Below are 16,182 nucleotides of genomic sequence, written 5' to 3'. Positions count from 1 at the left end.
AGCCAGGATGTTAGCAATGTGGCTAACCTTCTCCATCCCTACGGAGCCTGACTGTTAGCATCCCGGGTTAACCTTCTCCATCCCTGCGGAGCCTGACTGTTAGCATCCCGGGTTAACCTGCTCCAATCCTGCTGAGCCTGACTGTTAGCATTCCGGTTAACCTGCTCCAACCCCCTGTGTAACCATGGCTAGGCAATATGACCAAAAAAAAATCTCATATCTCTATATCAGCATAATTTGCGCCAAGCACGTCATAAGAAGCGATACTTCGGTACCAAGTCAATACCAAAATCCTACAATTTGGTGGTACTTGTTTTGTATGGATATATATCAGAAAGCAACCGACACTACAAAAGCATAATTGTGCAAGATTGTGATTTCCCCTGAACTGATGGTGACCGCAAAATAAGCCCACACGTGTAAGAGAAGGTAACTGTACCACCTCCACATGCACTGGCGTCAGGAGTTGGGTCGGCTGATCAGTATACAAATGGTGTCACCAAGCTTTAAGCACTTCTCTAAACAGCTCAAAGACACACATCCAGATCTGCACACAGAATTCAAGGTGAGCGAGTTTCCTGAAATGTCCTGTTATTGTTTGTGAACGTATAAAGGCAAACAGAAAGGCAAACATTAGCATGTATAGGCTAACGCTGTGGTGGCCATAATCAGTGATATTAGCACTTTGTGGGTGCAGTAACTAGGGCTGGGCGATATAGTAAAAATACGATATAACAATATTTTAAGACTTTACAAATACGCTATATTTATCACGATGCATGTAATCACAGACTAAAAACATCAGTAGCAACTTAAAAACTACTATTCAAATACAAGAGACTACTATTCAGATACTCTCCCGTACAGTGATTTTTTATTCAACATCTGTTGCACCTCATCTAATGAAACCAGTCTAATAACCAGTCTGTATCCCGATATGATAAAATATTGTCATATTGCCCAGCTCTAGCAGCAACCTCTGAGGTTGACTAGAAGCACTGCGCCAGTCTAACTTTATACCTAGAAATGCCAAGATCCGGTCATCTGACTGCCCGACATCTGACCTACCAATAGCATGGTTCGGAGTCTTTATTAAAGGAAGCTGTTACTGACATACAATGATTTCAGTGCCCTTCTTGTTCTAATTAACCTGTCTGTGTTTAATGTCCAGGCTGACATGTTGTGCGAATTTCATACACACTTTTGTTTGTTTACTTACTTGAAGGCCAAGTGCCACTGTTTCTGTTATGTTGTAATATTTGGTGTAATATATTGTATTGTAATATTTATTTATTCTACCTAGGCTATTTGCGTTTTTTCATTTTTTTCTTTCATATTTCAGGCAGCTAGGTACTGCTGTGCCACCATAAACTCAATTTGTTATTTTGGTGTTTTTTTGGCACAATATTGTTTCATGCTAACCCACTCCAACCCTGCAGATCCCGGCTCCTGTTCTTGTTACCATTGCTGCTCTGATGATGTTTGCTGCTATAGTAATGTTTAAAATATCAGATATATCACCTTTACAGTAAATGTGCATATAAAACGCAATAAACTTATAACAGAATATTCAAAATATAATACTTTATCACATTTGGTAACACTTTAGCTTAGCGCATGTGGTTCTGTTTTAGGGCTTGAGAAACTGATGCTAATTGTAGCAGTACTGTAGTTAAAGGAGTGAAGAACTGTAGTGTAGGTTTATGCACAAGTTTAAGGGGTTAAATTTACACATTTCCTACATTTCTGTTGTATATAATTTAGTTTTTGTAACTGTGTCCTTAAAACTAATATATAAAAATGACCTCTGCTGTGATTGGCTCCTCTAAACCGTGCCACAAAGCAGTACAGGTTGAAACGCAATAAGCAGGGCTTAAGTGCTGAATAGCCAAATAGGTGAATTATATGTCAATTAGTCGGGTAAATGAAATTGTGACATCACAACAACGGTGAATTCTACACAAGGCATTTTTGCAGCTTAGATTTCATATAAGGATTATAAGTAAGGGACATTTCAATGACATGTGCTCTTTAAGTCATTTGTGACATTTTGCCAGGGAGCTTATCAGGTTAGCGATGGATCACCCAAGTAGCAGTGAGCATAAATTAGACTAACGACTGGAATAACCTGTAAAAGCTTGAGCGTCTCTGAAGTTATAGCCTTTCTAAACATTAAGACAGAAGAGGCTGAAAGCTGATGATTCATTAGCGTGAACAGGAGTTGACAATATAAGCTGAACACATGAAAGCTTCCCTGTCACAAGATGTTTTGTAGCCACATTTTGGCAGAGAAAGTCTACAAAGAGATCTACCTTCAGACAATCGCTGTCACAGTGGAGTTTGCTTTGTAAACAGACGTGGGCTAAGATTAGGTTCCTCCCTGCATGCAAGGTTATTAATTAACGGATAGACATGTTGTTTCTTTCTCCTGTACAAAGACAGGCAGTTTAGGTTTTTGCAGATCCGGTTTAATGCAAAACCAACCTACAAATCAATGCAGCAAGCAATCAGAAACATCAGTCTACCCGATTAAGCTGAAATACTGTAACCCAACACTTTGCCGAGTCGTTATGGCAACTAGAGCACCTTTAGAAGGGGGTATCAGGGTCACTCTCAACGAGCAGATCTCCTTCACCATCATCAGTGACATTCTTGACTTGGACTTTAGTTCTAAGAACAAATGTTAGGCCTGCAGGTTGCATTACAAATGTACTGGATTTCTTGGAAAGCTGAGACTCTTAACCCTGTGACATATCACATTTAAATGCAGGGACGTTTTTGTTCTTCTTTTTTTAATGTTGGTTTGAGTACTTCACAATTTTTTAACAAGAAGACTAAACTGAGATGAATAAAGTGTGAACTTCATTAGAGAAAGCTGTCGCATCGCAATGAATGATATCATATTATATTACATAACATGTTCTAAACCTTCAAATATCCCAACACTGTACAATTCTGCTGTGGCTCAAGAATTGGGATAATATTGTATCTTGGAGCCTCCAGTGATTTCCACTGTACATGGAGCGGTTGGTTTATTTCTGTATCTATATCTTTCTTGTCAGTTGGTTTGATTTGCAATGCAATCTGGGGTACACGAGATCAGTTAAGGCACACACTGGTACCCTACATTTTATAGGGCACTGGGGGGATGAATGTTCCAGTGCCCTAGAAAAAATTCCAAGCCCATCTTAAAGTCATCCTTTCAGACCCATCTTGCCACTTCCCATCAAAACTCCCACTTTCACAACCCACAATTTCTAACATCATAAAAAAAATATTAAAAGTAAAGCAAATGTAAACACATTCTCAAAAATCATTTGCTGCCAAAACACCATTTATATTTTTGCGAGTGAAAGGCAACAGAAGTGTCATTAGGAGCACAGAGGGAGGAGAATGTAATGTAGGGAAACACCTTGGAAAACTGCTGAATTCTGTTATTTTACACGGCCAAGAAATACTAGGGATGCACCAATATGGGAATTCTGAGCCAATGGCAGTAAATTTTTTATGTACATGTACATGCCAACAATATATATATACGTAGGGTGGGTAACATGGCATAAGTATAATAACATTAGCTATACTGTCATGATACATTATGTATATGTCCATAATATTTTGTTTTTTTCCCTGATATCTGATCATTTAGAATGGACAAAAAAAGACTATACAATTAAAAACACAATAAAATAATTGTACAAATAAGTTTTTTTATGTAACATCCCCCACACTGCAAAGCATTAAATCACATTAACTAGAAGTAATTATGTTTTTGCTGTGAGTTGGTCAGTATTATAGAAGGATTGATTATTTATATTTGTGATATACTCAGAAAAGCATTGTGATGTAGTTTATCAAAATTAGTCATATGGCCAGTCTGAAAATATCCATTTATAAAATGGGATTAAATCCAGCTGAATAAGTATTGTAGAGTTTCGAATGTTTTTGCTCTCCAGAATACAATAAATGTGCCATCAAATATCAGTTTAAAATATTTGTCCAACTAATCATCTGATGCTGAAAATTGTCTTTAATGATTATCTGCAGATACTGATATGACTGTGATATTTCTGTGCACCCCTATTAATTACATTACATTGGTTTATCACTACAGGCACAATTGCAGGTGCTTTGATTGACTGTGGGCCTACTGTGAAATGAAATCTCTTAACTAAAGAACTACAGAAAGGTTCAATATTTTGAGCCTACTGTGTATTTTTCATTATAATCACCCTAATTACAGACACTTACATTGATTGTTAAGACTGCATTTGCTAATTTTATAAAACAACTGCTCCTTTGGAATAATAAAATGTACCACAGGTCTCCACGGCATTTCAGCGAGAAAAAGAAATGACATGCATGCCTGATCTTCTACTACCAACATATTATCAGATCAACTGGATACAGTAAGCCAGCGGCCAAGCAAGAACTACATGGACTAATACGGCTACTGGTTTAAAATATTAAGATCACTGTGGTATAAAAACATTGAGGAAAAAAAAAGTCGAGATGAATCAGTGCTGCTTATTACTTCAGCACTTTTAAGAAATGAATGGAAATTGGGGTGGAAACCGAGGCTGGCCAGATACCAATCAAACTTCCTACATTGAAAATTGAATCACTTTGATCCTCCGGGTGCATGACGAGTTCCCTTCTGTCACGATCTTCATCTGAAACTCCTTTTAATTTCAAACGAACAGCTGCTAGCGAAACCATTGTTTCTTTATCCATCTACTCGTCTCACACATTTCGCCATGTCCCTTTATATAGGCTATACATCTATTAATCAGCAATGACAGAGTGCAGAGTGGCATGAGGTGAGAGGAGGAGCCACCACCCACATTTAGATGAAAAGTGTTGAAGTGGGCTCAGTGTTCAGCCACAGGCCAAAGAGCATCACACCCTCAGAGACCACCTCCTGATATCAGCTGGTACAAGTGGGACGGTCGTGACTGGCCTGTTGACGGCATGCATCACACCCACACTCATCCACTTGTGACGAGCATTATGAACACACTTTTGAATACGAAAGCGCGCTGGCCTTTCTGACGACTTTATTTTTAAAAATGTCACGCTGGCCTATGTGTGAATGGGCTACATTTTACAGAAAGGGCCACCAACCCAAAGCATAGAGGCATGGCTAAAAAATTGATATGTAGCTCAGGTCTACAAAGCATGACCTATGCTACAGGTGTGATTCTTCCACTAATTAAGCAAATAACATTCAGGAAGAGGGTCATAAGAATGCTGCTCAGGTCTGACAGTCTCTCTCATTATGGCCAGCGGGACTGCAGGAGAAGACCTTCGTGACCATAAAAGACAAAGGATATTTGGGAGCTCGAGTAACTCAGCTTGCCCTTTCATTGCGAATACTCAGGAGTCTGGGGATGTATCTCAGCAAAGCAGACACTTTAAGAAAAAGAGTAACTGTGGGTGGGCACACTGCAGTACTCCTGTGCAGAACCCTAACTCTACCTACAGCACAGTAAAGACACTTGCACACACATGGAGTATCACCTGATAAAGGTGATGTAAAACAGGGTTTCCCAAACTTTTGTGACTGGTGGCACACACAGGCGACCACAAAAGCTCAAGCAGCCCAAAATGTTTAACCCACCTGTCCATTTAGTATGTAAATATAATAGTAATAAAATCAATGTATCCTATGTAATTCCCCATGACCGTATCCAAGCAACATCATTTTCCTAGATTTCAGGCATCTGCAGTTTTCACCCACTAGCTAGGACTCCACTATCACATGATGAGACCAGTACGGGGAGGGTAAAGGCTAGCATGTGCAGCAGACAGCCCTATATTAATTATCACAGCAGGCTATACTTGCCAGGTTAGCTTTCACTCCTTAGGTTCCTCAAACTGAGAGATGGCATTTCTCAAGGGTTAGTCTACTTTACTGTGTTCTTGGGCTTTCCAGCAAGTCTCCAAGTGTTCTGCAATTTTCAAACATAATTTCCTAAAATGTAACTAATGGTATCAGCAGATAAGCACATGAAAAATACCAGGCATTGGCATCAGCTCGCAATTCCCATGCAGGTGCATCCGTAATATATATATTGCACATTCCACAGTTTCATGCGTTGGTGACACTGTGGAACACACAGTTTTGGGAGACTACTGGGGGAACGCTGGCAGCTGCTTGATACACACAGATGCCATACACTCACACTCACAGTCTTAACAACTGTTTCTGTAGTTTTGGTAAAGTTGGAAATAGTCAGGCTGGCGTTTACAATTAAGCAACATGCCAAACTGTAAATGTAGGAAGTCTGATTAGTGAGGTCAGAGCTTACATGAGCTTTACCCAAGGACCGCACAATTAACATAGGAAGGGGAGAGGGGAATTCTGCTGAACTACATGTAGACATTCGTCATATGGCCTACTTTGCATACGCATATTGTGTGCCCACAAGTCTAATATTAACCTAATTAGAAAGCAATCAAGGATTTAGATTCCCTAGGGCTTTAAGCGCTGGTTCTGGAAACTAAGTTCTAGTAGTATTAATGCCAGTAGGCCTTTCATACCTAGGGCTACTCAATGGTGCAGTTGGTGATGATCTCACAGGGTTTCTCAGGATGTCACTTTAGATGTCACTTTTTAAACAACTGGCCAGTGTTGAGAAGTCTTTGGCCGCACAGAGGGTTTTTGTGGCTTTTCCACATGGACATGGTTCAGCACCGAACACTTACAGTTTTCTCAGCACGGTTAGCTAACCATACTTGGGGCCACAGAACCGTTCGGTGGGAGGGCTTAACGGAGTAGGGATCTGCTGATTGGCTTCATATTTGCGTCATCTTTGTGCCGCCGGGTCTCGGGTCTTTATATTTCCAGTGCAGAAAACAGCTGGGATTGTATTTAATAAATACAAGAACAGCTGTTCTATTTTACCACTGATCAACGGTGTCGGCAAGTACCCTTTAGTGCACTGTAGCATACTAAAGTCTAGCATACTTGAGTCGGCTACAGGCCTCATTTAACATCGCTACCCGTGGCGTTAGCGCGGTCCCAACTGACGAGTTCGTCTAACGTGGCTCCCACGGTGTTTGCACGACCCGCTTAAGGGCCTCGTCAAATATCGCTACTGTTGCATTAGCAAGCCCCTTTCTCGCTTAGTGGAAGCTAGTGTTACCTTTGTGAGACAATCCCTTAAAAGTGAATTTGCAGGGTTTCTGTGTAAGAGCTGTGCTGAACTATGTTCATGATTTTGTGAATGTATATCATCTTTTATGCAGGACCACGGCTTTAGCCATCTGTTAGCCCGGTGCTACCTGCATCCCGAAGTGGATTCCTACATTGTTTAGTGTACTAAATCTAGACAATGGCCTCCTTGTCGTGCTTTGGCTAGCTACATTAGCCTAGAAGAGTGAAACTTTCTCGCATAATTATTTCGGGATGCCGTGCATTTCCTGGGGCTGATTTAGCAACACAGCAAATGGGAAAAGAAACTGCAATCGGTCGAACGGATCCGATAGACCCTGGTGTGATTGCTTTGTTAGTGCAGTTCATTAAGGTAAGTGTGAAAGCCTCCTTTCGAACACTGATGCGCACCAAACAAGAGAGCTGTGCACGAGTTAGTCTCTGGGTAGACACGCCCACGTGTGCTGTGTACTAAACAGAATACTACCACAGCACACTACACAGTGTAAAAACTAATCACCCTTAAAATCGCATTCATTAGTATAGTGGCCTCAGTGAAGTAAGGATCATGCGCTGTTCCATGGCAAGAAATTAATTAACAGGTGTACGTTAGCAAAAACATGCTTAATGTAACACATGTGTCTGTGTTACCTTCTGGCTCTCTCCTTTTAATTAGGCTGTTATAGTCAGACCTGCCGGAGTCGTCAGACACACTCTGATACTGCCCAACATTCTCTACTCTCCATAAAATTCCTCTCATTACTAACTTTCTCTTTTTACCTTCTCCAAGTAAATGGCCACCCAGCCCGACCTGCTAGAAGACTGCCCGCTGAGGTCCCCTCTACCTGCGTCAGACCAGCTGCCTCCTACCGGTCCAACCAGCAGGCCCCCCACCCACCACCACCCAAAGTAGACCAGCGGCACACCCGCCAACCACTGCTACCTGTTTAATGACCATGTTAAAACCTAAATGGACTCGTAACTATCTGCCACTATTAATATTACCACTATTAACTATTAACTATCTGTTGTATCTGGTTTGGTAATTTTTATCATTAATTTATAAATAGTTCTGACCAGAGGAGGACGGGTCGGGTTGTGAGTCTTGGTTCCTCCTAAGGTTTCTTCCTCCAGCTCTGAGGGACTTTCCTTGTCACTGTCGCCGTTGGCTGCTCACTGGGGGTCTTTGACCCTTCATGACTTACGTTATTTCTTCTTTCTTCTTTGTTTCTGTCTTTTACTAATGACTAATTATGTAAAGCTGCTTTGTGACAACAACAGTTGTAAAAAGAGCTATACAAATAAATCTGACTTGACTTAACTTAATCTGGACCAAGGGAACTGAACTACAAGTATACATGCACCCCAACAAGATGCCCAACGCTGATAATAATGGACAATTCACAACAGGCTTACAACAAACACTCACTGAATTATTGTATATATATTTGCATATATTGTATATATGTATATAACAACAATAATGTTAATAATAATAATAACATTTCATATTTTCAGTTATAATAATTTTATCTCAATTTTCACACATTCATCTTTTCCAATTCCCGCTCAGTAGCTAGGTCTCCCCAGTCACACAATATCACAATGGGAGGGTGAAGGCTACCATAGGCTTCCTCCACATCAAATATACGTTAAAACGCAACATCATTGGACAGCTGTTACAGTTCAGTTACATCAGCCAACAGACACTCAGACTGGTTAGCATCGGGTAGGGGTGTGAGTGAGCCAATTGCACCCTCTGTGACCCCCGATCAAGGATGGCTGTGGCATCACGGGGGATCAAACAAGCCGTCTCCCAATGATAGAACCAACACACAGAGGGCTGCACCACCCGGGGGCCCGCAGTGTCGATGTTTAACTATTCATTGTAAGAATATAGGAGTACAGTACGTATTACACATTATGAAGGTGGTGAAATATTACTGTTGTTTATTAAATAAGATGGCAGCCTGATGATCAATATGACTATAGCAATATCAGCAATGGCCTTGATATCTAACAGGAATCTTGTAAATCAATTTATCAGGTATTTGGATCCTAAAATTTTAGAAGCACCAATGTAACTTAACCTGGGAGGGTTTGTAAGCACCATAGAAGCTTCCAGATATCTCCATCTATATGTATTATATACCTGTTCACTCGTTAGTATAGAAATAGCATAAACACACGTCCTGCGTGTTTTATTACAACCCTGGGACTGGAATCAACCCTTCGCTGTAGAGAGGGAGCAGCTTTTAGACACAGGTCAGTCAACTGGCAAGCCAAATTACCACAGAGGCGTGACCACGACTTACTGCCATCAATCAAACGCTGGAGATTTCACAGAGCACACATCTGATCAGATCCACTCTGCCCTGTTATTTACATTAATTCTGCTCCATGCGCATACATATGAAAAGGAGATGATTATTATTATTATTATTATTATTATTATTATTGTCAGGCCAATCGAGAAGCTCCGGCACTGTATGTCTCTAAGCCCCTGTTTTAGAGAAGTGTCCACTCTGAACACTGAAGACATTATACAGTATATAAGGAAGATGGTGCCCTGTGCCCACTGAAGGCTGTCGTTTTGGGGTGGGGGCGGTCAGAGGAACTGCCTCTATGAGTGAGAAAGAAAAGAAACTGATCCAACTGATCCAGGTACAGCATCTTCCTCCACTGCCCGGTCAGTGCAGCCCTTACTTAACCGAAATGCCCAGATGGCACTAGAGACTGCAGCTTGGGGCAGCGGCGAGAGCAAAGTTGTAAAAGACCCCGATGAAGGCACACCCATTCCCCCTCTCTCTGTATGAGGGCAAAGAAAACGCTGTAGTCTGGGGGGAACTTCCAGCTGTTTCTCACACACACACACACACACCTGCTCTCGTATCATCGGAGTGAACCGGACCTTCAGAGCTTCGGCAGAGTTCAGTTTTACAGGCTACTTAATTAAACCCTTATCGCCGCGATGGTGTGCCGAGCGAAACCGGCTGATTTCCTGATGCCCGCAGGCGGCTTTCATACAGCCTAATCCCCGCTAAGAAATAAAGCTGCAAGGGTTAATATTCAATTACATCCCCCTGTCTCCTGGGCTCATCTGCTCTGGGCTTTACCAGCGCAGCCCGCTTTGCAGGGAGTTCAGGGGGAGATCATGAATGACTTCATTGTAACTGGACTGGACAAAACATGCCCTCTTGGCGGGGTTTACAAAAACCCCTCTCTCTCAGCCTCGTTACACAATCACTGAAACTGAACCCTGGAGGTGAAATAAGCAGAAAATCCATTCTTTAAAAAAGGTCCCCCCCTAAACTCAAAAGATAGCATAACTAACTACCATCAAAACACGGCACCCCACCGGCTAAGCTAGCCGACTGAGTGCGTGTCTGAGGAGCGTCTGAGCTAGGCTAAGTGTTAGAGGGGAGCCCACGGGGAAGAGGACCACCGTTACGGACCGTTGGCTGTTTGTATGATGACCCAGTTAGCGCTGATGGACGGACGGGGAGCACTAACGCTCTCCTCCTCGGTGTGGCGGTTAGCACTCATGAGCTGTGCAGGAGGTACCATCAAGTTTAGCTAGTTTCTAGTAGTTAGCCGCTGCTTTCTCCTACCTCAGGAGCGCCGTGTCCCCTTGTCTGCTGACCACACTTTCACTCGAGGCATAGTCCACAGTTTGGCCAGCGGGTAAGCACGAAGGCAAAAAGCAGCAAAGACTGAGAATTATAGCGGTGAGCCACTGACCGGAGACACACGCATCCTGCACGGCAATCATAATGTCCATCACCGCTGGGTCGAGGCTTTTCCGCGTCGTTATCAAAAAATACAAATAAAAAAAAATACGAAACAAAAACAGAAAGAAGAGTTAAGGAAAATTAGACGAATCCCGCTCTTCCCTCCTTAGAAACCCCGAGGATTGGCGCTCCGCGTAGTTTCCCAGGTTTGTTTTGGTTCGAGTGACTGAGCGCGGGGAAGGCTGGGCTGCTGCTCTCCAGCGGCTCTCACACCATCTAGTGAGGAAATGAAGAATGGGAGCAGATCAGGCAGCACACACACACACACACACACACGCTCTCTCTCTCTCTCTCTCTCTCTCATACACACACACACACACACACACACACCCCTCACCCCCCCAGGCTCTGATCCTGTTGCCAGGCGGCCGTTTCCCAGGCAACCTGCTCCCTGTAGCTCGGGATGGAGCGCTTAACCCTTTGAGGAACGGACCGCGTCAACACTCCTGGCTCAAAGGCGCGCCACATTAGCCCGGTATTACCTGCGTGTTAGGCCTTTATCACTAGGAAATAATCACTGTAATGATTGTGACTGTTTGAATTGGGAACAACATACATTAAATACAAAAAATAGATTATGTACTGGACATGATATAAAATTCAAGTACAAATTTACAAATTTACCATATTTAAACATGAACATTTGATCCTCTTTTAACAGTATTGAGAGACTAAACAGACAAAACTGAAGAAATCTTTTTTTTTTTTTTTTTAATAAGACTTTTTAAAGGATTTCTAGAACAGTGTGCTTTGGGCAGGTGAATTATTTTTGTTGACAGCAAGGATTTCCTACTTTCACACCTTCCATGAAAATCACACATGTGCAGGTCTCGTTCTGATGGGAGATACATGTTCTTTGACATGAACTGTGGCAAAGTCCCGTGATGACATTTTAGGATTGTTGGAGACATATTCTTCTGCTTCTGCTCTTGGGCTGAACTTGCTAGGAAGGCCTGGCCTGGCCCTGATGGCTGTTGTTTCAGTTGAAAGTTGTTTAGCGGACAGTGGAACAGCTCATTTCTAATTGTTCTTTTTTTAATCTCCTTCCAGACACATATGCACCAACAAGCTTCTTTCGGAAGCCTTTAGAGGGCTCTCTGGATCTGGCCATAGGTGATACCACATGGTGATCCTGTCTAATCATGTTCTAATCATCACAGCTGATGTGGTGTGACCTAACTCACACTTTAAGTACATTTAAGTAGTCCAATTTGTTTTAACAAAATAATAATGTTAATGTTAATTAATGTTTAAATATGACCAAAAAAAGTAAAAAAAAAAAAGGTTGTCCTAATATTTTACATGCCTCTATATATATATATATATATATATATATATATATATATATATATATATATATATATATATGTATCAAGGTGGGCCCATTGGTGTAGCAAAGCATGGTCGAACCCCCGTCTCCCACATGCTATAAAAGCTCACTGGCAGGTAGTGGTGTTATCTATTACGCCACACTAACCATAAATACACACACACACACACACACATACAATAACAAAGCATGCCCAAATTCTTAACAAAAAAAAAAATAGGCCATTATTACTATAATATTTAGCTGACTCTAAATGTGTAGGCTCAGTAACACTGTCCATAATCACATACTTTGTATTTAAAATAAGTGCCAAGATAAAACTCCAGAACGATTAATGTGTCTAAAACCACAATATTTATCCACCAGTGAGCAGCCAAACAGTACCCAACTACTGCGCTACATCCAGGCAAAAATGCTGGATGCTATTCAATCCCATAATTCCAGTAGAACAGATGGGCTTCTGGGGCGGTCAGTCCACTTTGAGAAGATGGCAAATATTCATAATAACAAAACATATGTGATTATGTTTTGTTGGTCATAATCATACCAAAACAAAATCAAACACATTTGCTTTTCATGATGTGACAAAATGTAAGCTGCTTGGAACTGTCACCATCATAAATAAGGATGCCATGTTCTAACAGTATAAATGAGAGAACCCGATTTAACTTGAGATGGACTTGATCATTAGACAATGACATGACTCAGGTGCAGGTGTAACAGTGCAGTGCAGGTGGGCCTCCAGGGGTGCAACTGAAAAACACTGGCCTGGGCTCACAAATATAGTGCACTGTCGTCAGCCCAGATAAACAATAAAGGCACACACTTATTAATACTTTGACAAGAAAAAGAGGAGGAACTCATATATCAGATATATCGATCCTAGTTTGCTGCTTTTATTTGATGGTAAAGCTTCCCAGTCGTGGTGTTGCAGAACACCTGCACTGTACATTTCAGAGCATTCCCCTGCTCCAACACCCCTGACTCCACTGATCAGCTCATTACTCCTGGAGCAGCACTGGGAAACAGCATTACAGCACAATTGCCCCAAAATAGGCGATTTGCCATGCTTGTAACCACTCATTACTTTAATAACTTTGACTAGAAAGCCCTGGTTACGCTTTATGGTCTGCAACTTTTGGGCAGCAGGCCTACAGTCGTTACAAGTTTGCTAGGTGATCCGACACATTTGGGAAAAGGGAAACGTGCTCAGCTTCACGGCGAGTGCATGTGACTTATTAACTCAGACATCATGAGCCCACATAAAGAAGCTGAAGACCTGTGTAAAATCTCATTGCACAGAGAGCACAGACACCCAAACATGCAGTCTATAGAAATAGACGTTGACTCTTGACAGAAAGATCCACGATGTCCTCATTAGGGAACTCATCACTCCACATCAGTTCAGCAGGTGTTGCCTGTGCATGCAGGTGAAGTAGAGATTAAGCGAGAACATAGGGAACGTATAAAAGGCGAGCCTATCTTTCACATCAGCCTATATCTTGTCTATATATGAGAGCCACATGCGAGATATCATTCTGTGTAACATAGCCTTCAGTGATGAATCAGCATTGAGTATTAACAAGCAAAAGCAATTTTCTGCCCCAATGATTTCACTTTTTTTGCATGGTAAGCAGAATCCCCAATTCCAGCACAATGTACTTATAAATTACACAGTCATATAGCAGCAGTCGCTCTTGTTTGTTTGCCTACAGTCCTAAAGTCTTTTTGACACTGATGTCACTCGCAGTGAATGGTCTTGGTCAGGGAAAGGAGAGCAGAGAACTGAAACACGTCCTGTATGCATTCGGTCATCATCTCATATTCCCCCAGTGTCATCGTCTGTGATTTTTTCATCACTGACTGTTGAGTATAATATGCAGAATTTACTTTATTATTTTAAGCTCGTAGTGAGGGCTGGTATAGCTACCACAGGTAGTATAAGGTGGGATAAGCCTCCGAATGCAAACAACAGTATGTCAGGTGGTTGCTAAGGTGTTGCAAAAGTGTTCCAAGATGGTTGCTATGGTATACCAGATCATTGCTATAGTATAGGGTGGTTGATAAGTTATTCCAGGTGGTTGTTAGGGTGTACCAGCTGCAGGTTGCTAAGACACTTCAGGTGGTTTCTTAAGTGTTGATGAGTGGGTGCTCTGGTATTGCTAAGGTTGCTATGGTGGTTCCTGTGGTATTTCAAGTGGTAGCTGTGGTTGGTTGGGTGCAGGGATGGTGTGAGAGATTTTGGGCCCCATACAAAGGTATAAGACTGGGCCCCACAACTCACACACACAACAATTCTAACAAAATACTACATTTTCTGGCCCTTACAATCGTCCTAAATTGAGGCTTAAAACAATGCTATCATTTCATTTTATTGCAATGAACTGGTACCATTTCATTTTACTGCAGTAGACTGGCACTTTGTCCAGGGGGTATTTCTGTCTTGCACCCAAAGATTCCAGGTTGGCTCTGGAGCCACCGCAAATCTAACCAGGAACAAATGACTCCAAGGTGCTTTCCACTGGAAGATAAGCAAAGCCTTCAGAGGGTAAAATACCGTAGTTTACTATACTATAGTATAAAGACACCTAATACTCCAGGCATATGATAGCCTGAACAAATACGTTTTTAATTTGGATTTTAAAAACATGTATCAAGCTAGTATTCCTAATATTCCCTTGCGCACTATTCCAGAATACTTAGTGAGCTGCAATTTGCATACCTCTGGTGTAGTCAGACTGTATTATGCCTGTTTTTTTTCTGCACATGCTCATTATTTCATTGTGTTGAATTCATTTCACCAGACTTTTGGCTCTTATTTTGGTGAGATGCTCTGTCATCTCTGTTGCCTCACCATGTGTTATTTTTTTACTTTCTTACTTTCCATTGTTCACTTTTTTGTGTCTTTGTGTCTTGCAGTGTATGTCTTCGGTCGTGTGACAGGACTGAAATTAGAAAATGTTCACGTTTGTCCCCAAAAAACTCTGCAAAGGATCAACCATTACTTTAAATTGGCCGCATTTATTTGCTTAACTCTCTAAACTCACTAAAATGAAATGTTTGAGAAATCTGAGCAAGACTTTGTGTTAAAGCATGTGTGTTAGCTTAACCTTTTCCTAACTGCTACTCAAGGAAGGGCAGGATTTACAGTTACCGTCACAGTTACAGTTAATCTTCTCAGTGCTTCATTAAAGTAAATCAGGTGAGCTGCTGTCGAAACGAAACAAATCAATACAGTGGCTGCAGTTCACAGAGCAGCAGAAATGGGTAAATAGAAAAAGTATTTGCTGTATGCTAAGTGTATAATCTAGGCTTATAAACGAATGAATTACCAGCTACATACCAGCTATATATCATTTTTATATTCCACTATTATACATTTCACTATTATACATTGAGTGGATTCTTGATTACATTATAAACTTTAGTCTGTTAAGATGTTAGAAAGCTGTGTCTTGCTTTGTGGATTGGAAGACGAGACCTGGAGCATCTGCAGACTGCCTGCCTTGTCCAACTGGCAACATTAGCTTTATTAATTGTCATTTAAGCTAATACAGCTGTTGAGTTTTACAACTACACTAACTTTTACACTAACATAATTTACTAATTAATGTAAAGAATGCCAGGTGCCTGTGGAGACACAGAGACCCAGAGAATGCTGGTAAGTGTATGGCTGATAGAAGAGATCTGGAAGTTAAACCAGACATTTATTCCAATCATAATTATTATGCTTATCTAACAGTTACTGAATTTAACTAAACACATTAGCTCATTCAGTACAGTAACATTTCGTTACTAGCAGAACTTTTCAGTAAAACGTTGAGTAAATTAAGAAGTACTGAGATGACATGGACCTTTTTTTTTACAGTGCTTGCTACCAAATCAAAACTGATAAAAGCTCATGT

The 16,182-nt window shown here is 41.3% G+C and overlaps 1 protein-coding gene across 3 annotated transcripts in view; it reads right to left on the bottom strand.

Moving 5' to 3' along the window:
• The window catches only part of negr1 (neuronal growth regulator 1), a 163,825-nt gene extending 152,674 nt beyond the window's left edge, over positions 1-11,151 (bottom strand). For all 3 annotated transcript variants that reach the window (XM_072684373.1, XM_072684374.1, XM_072684375.1), the window contains exon 1: positions 10,768-11,151. In XM_072684373.1, the coding sequence (XP_072540474.1) occupies positions 10,768-10,937 (170 nt within the window). In that variant the 5' untranslated portion in view covers positions 10,938-11,151. The remainder of the gene's footprint in view (positions 1-10,767) is intronic.
• Between the last annotated feature and the right edge of the window lie 5,031 nt (positions 11,152-16,182).

This window comes from Salminus brasiliensis, chromosome 7, assembly GCF_030463535.1.
Source record: "Salminus brasiliensis chromosome 7, fSalBra1.hap2, whole genome shotgun sequence".
NCBI classification, from domain to species: domain Eukaryota; kingdom Metazoa; phylum Chordata; class Actinopteri; order Characiformes; family Bryconidae; genus Salminus; species Salminus brasiliensis.
Note: the sequence above shows the minus strand (reverse complement) of the source record. Positions and strands in the feature narration are given on the sequence as shown.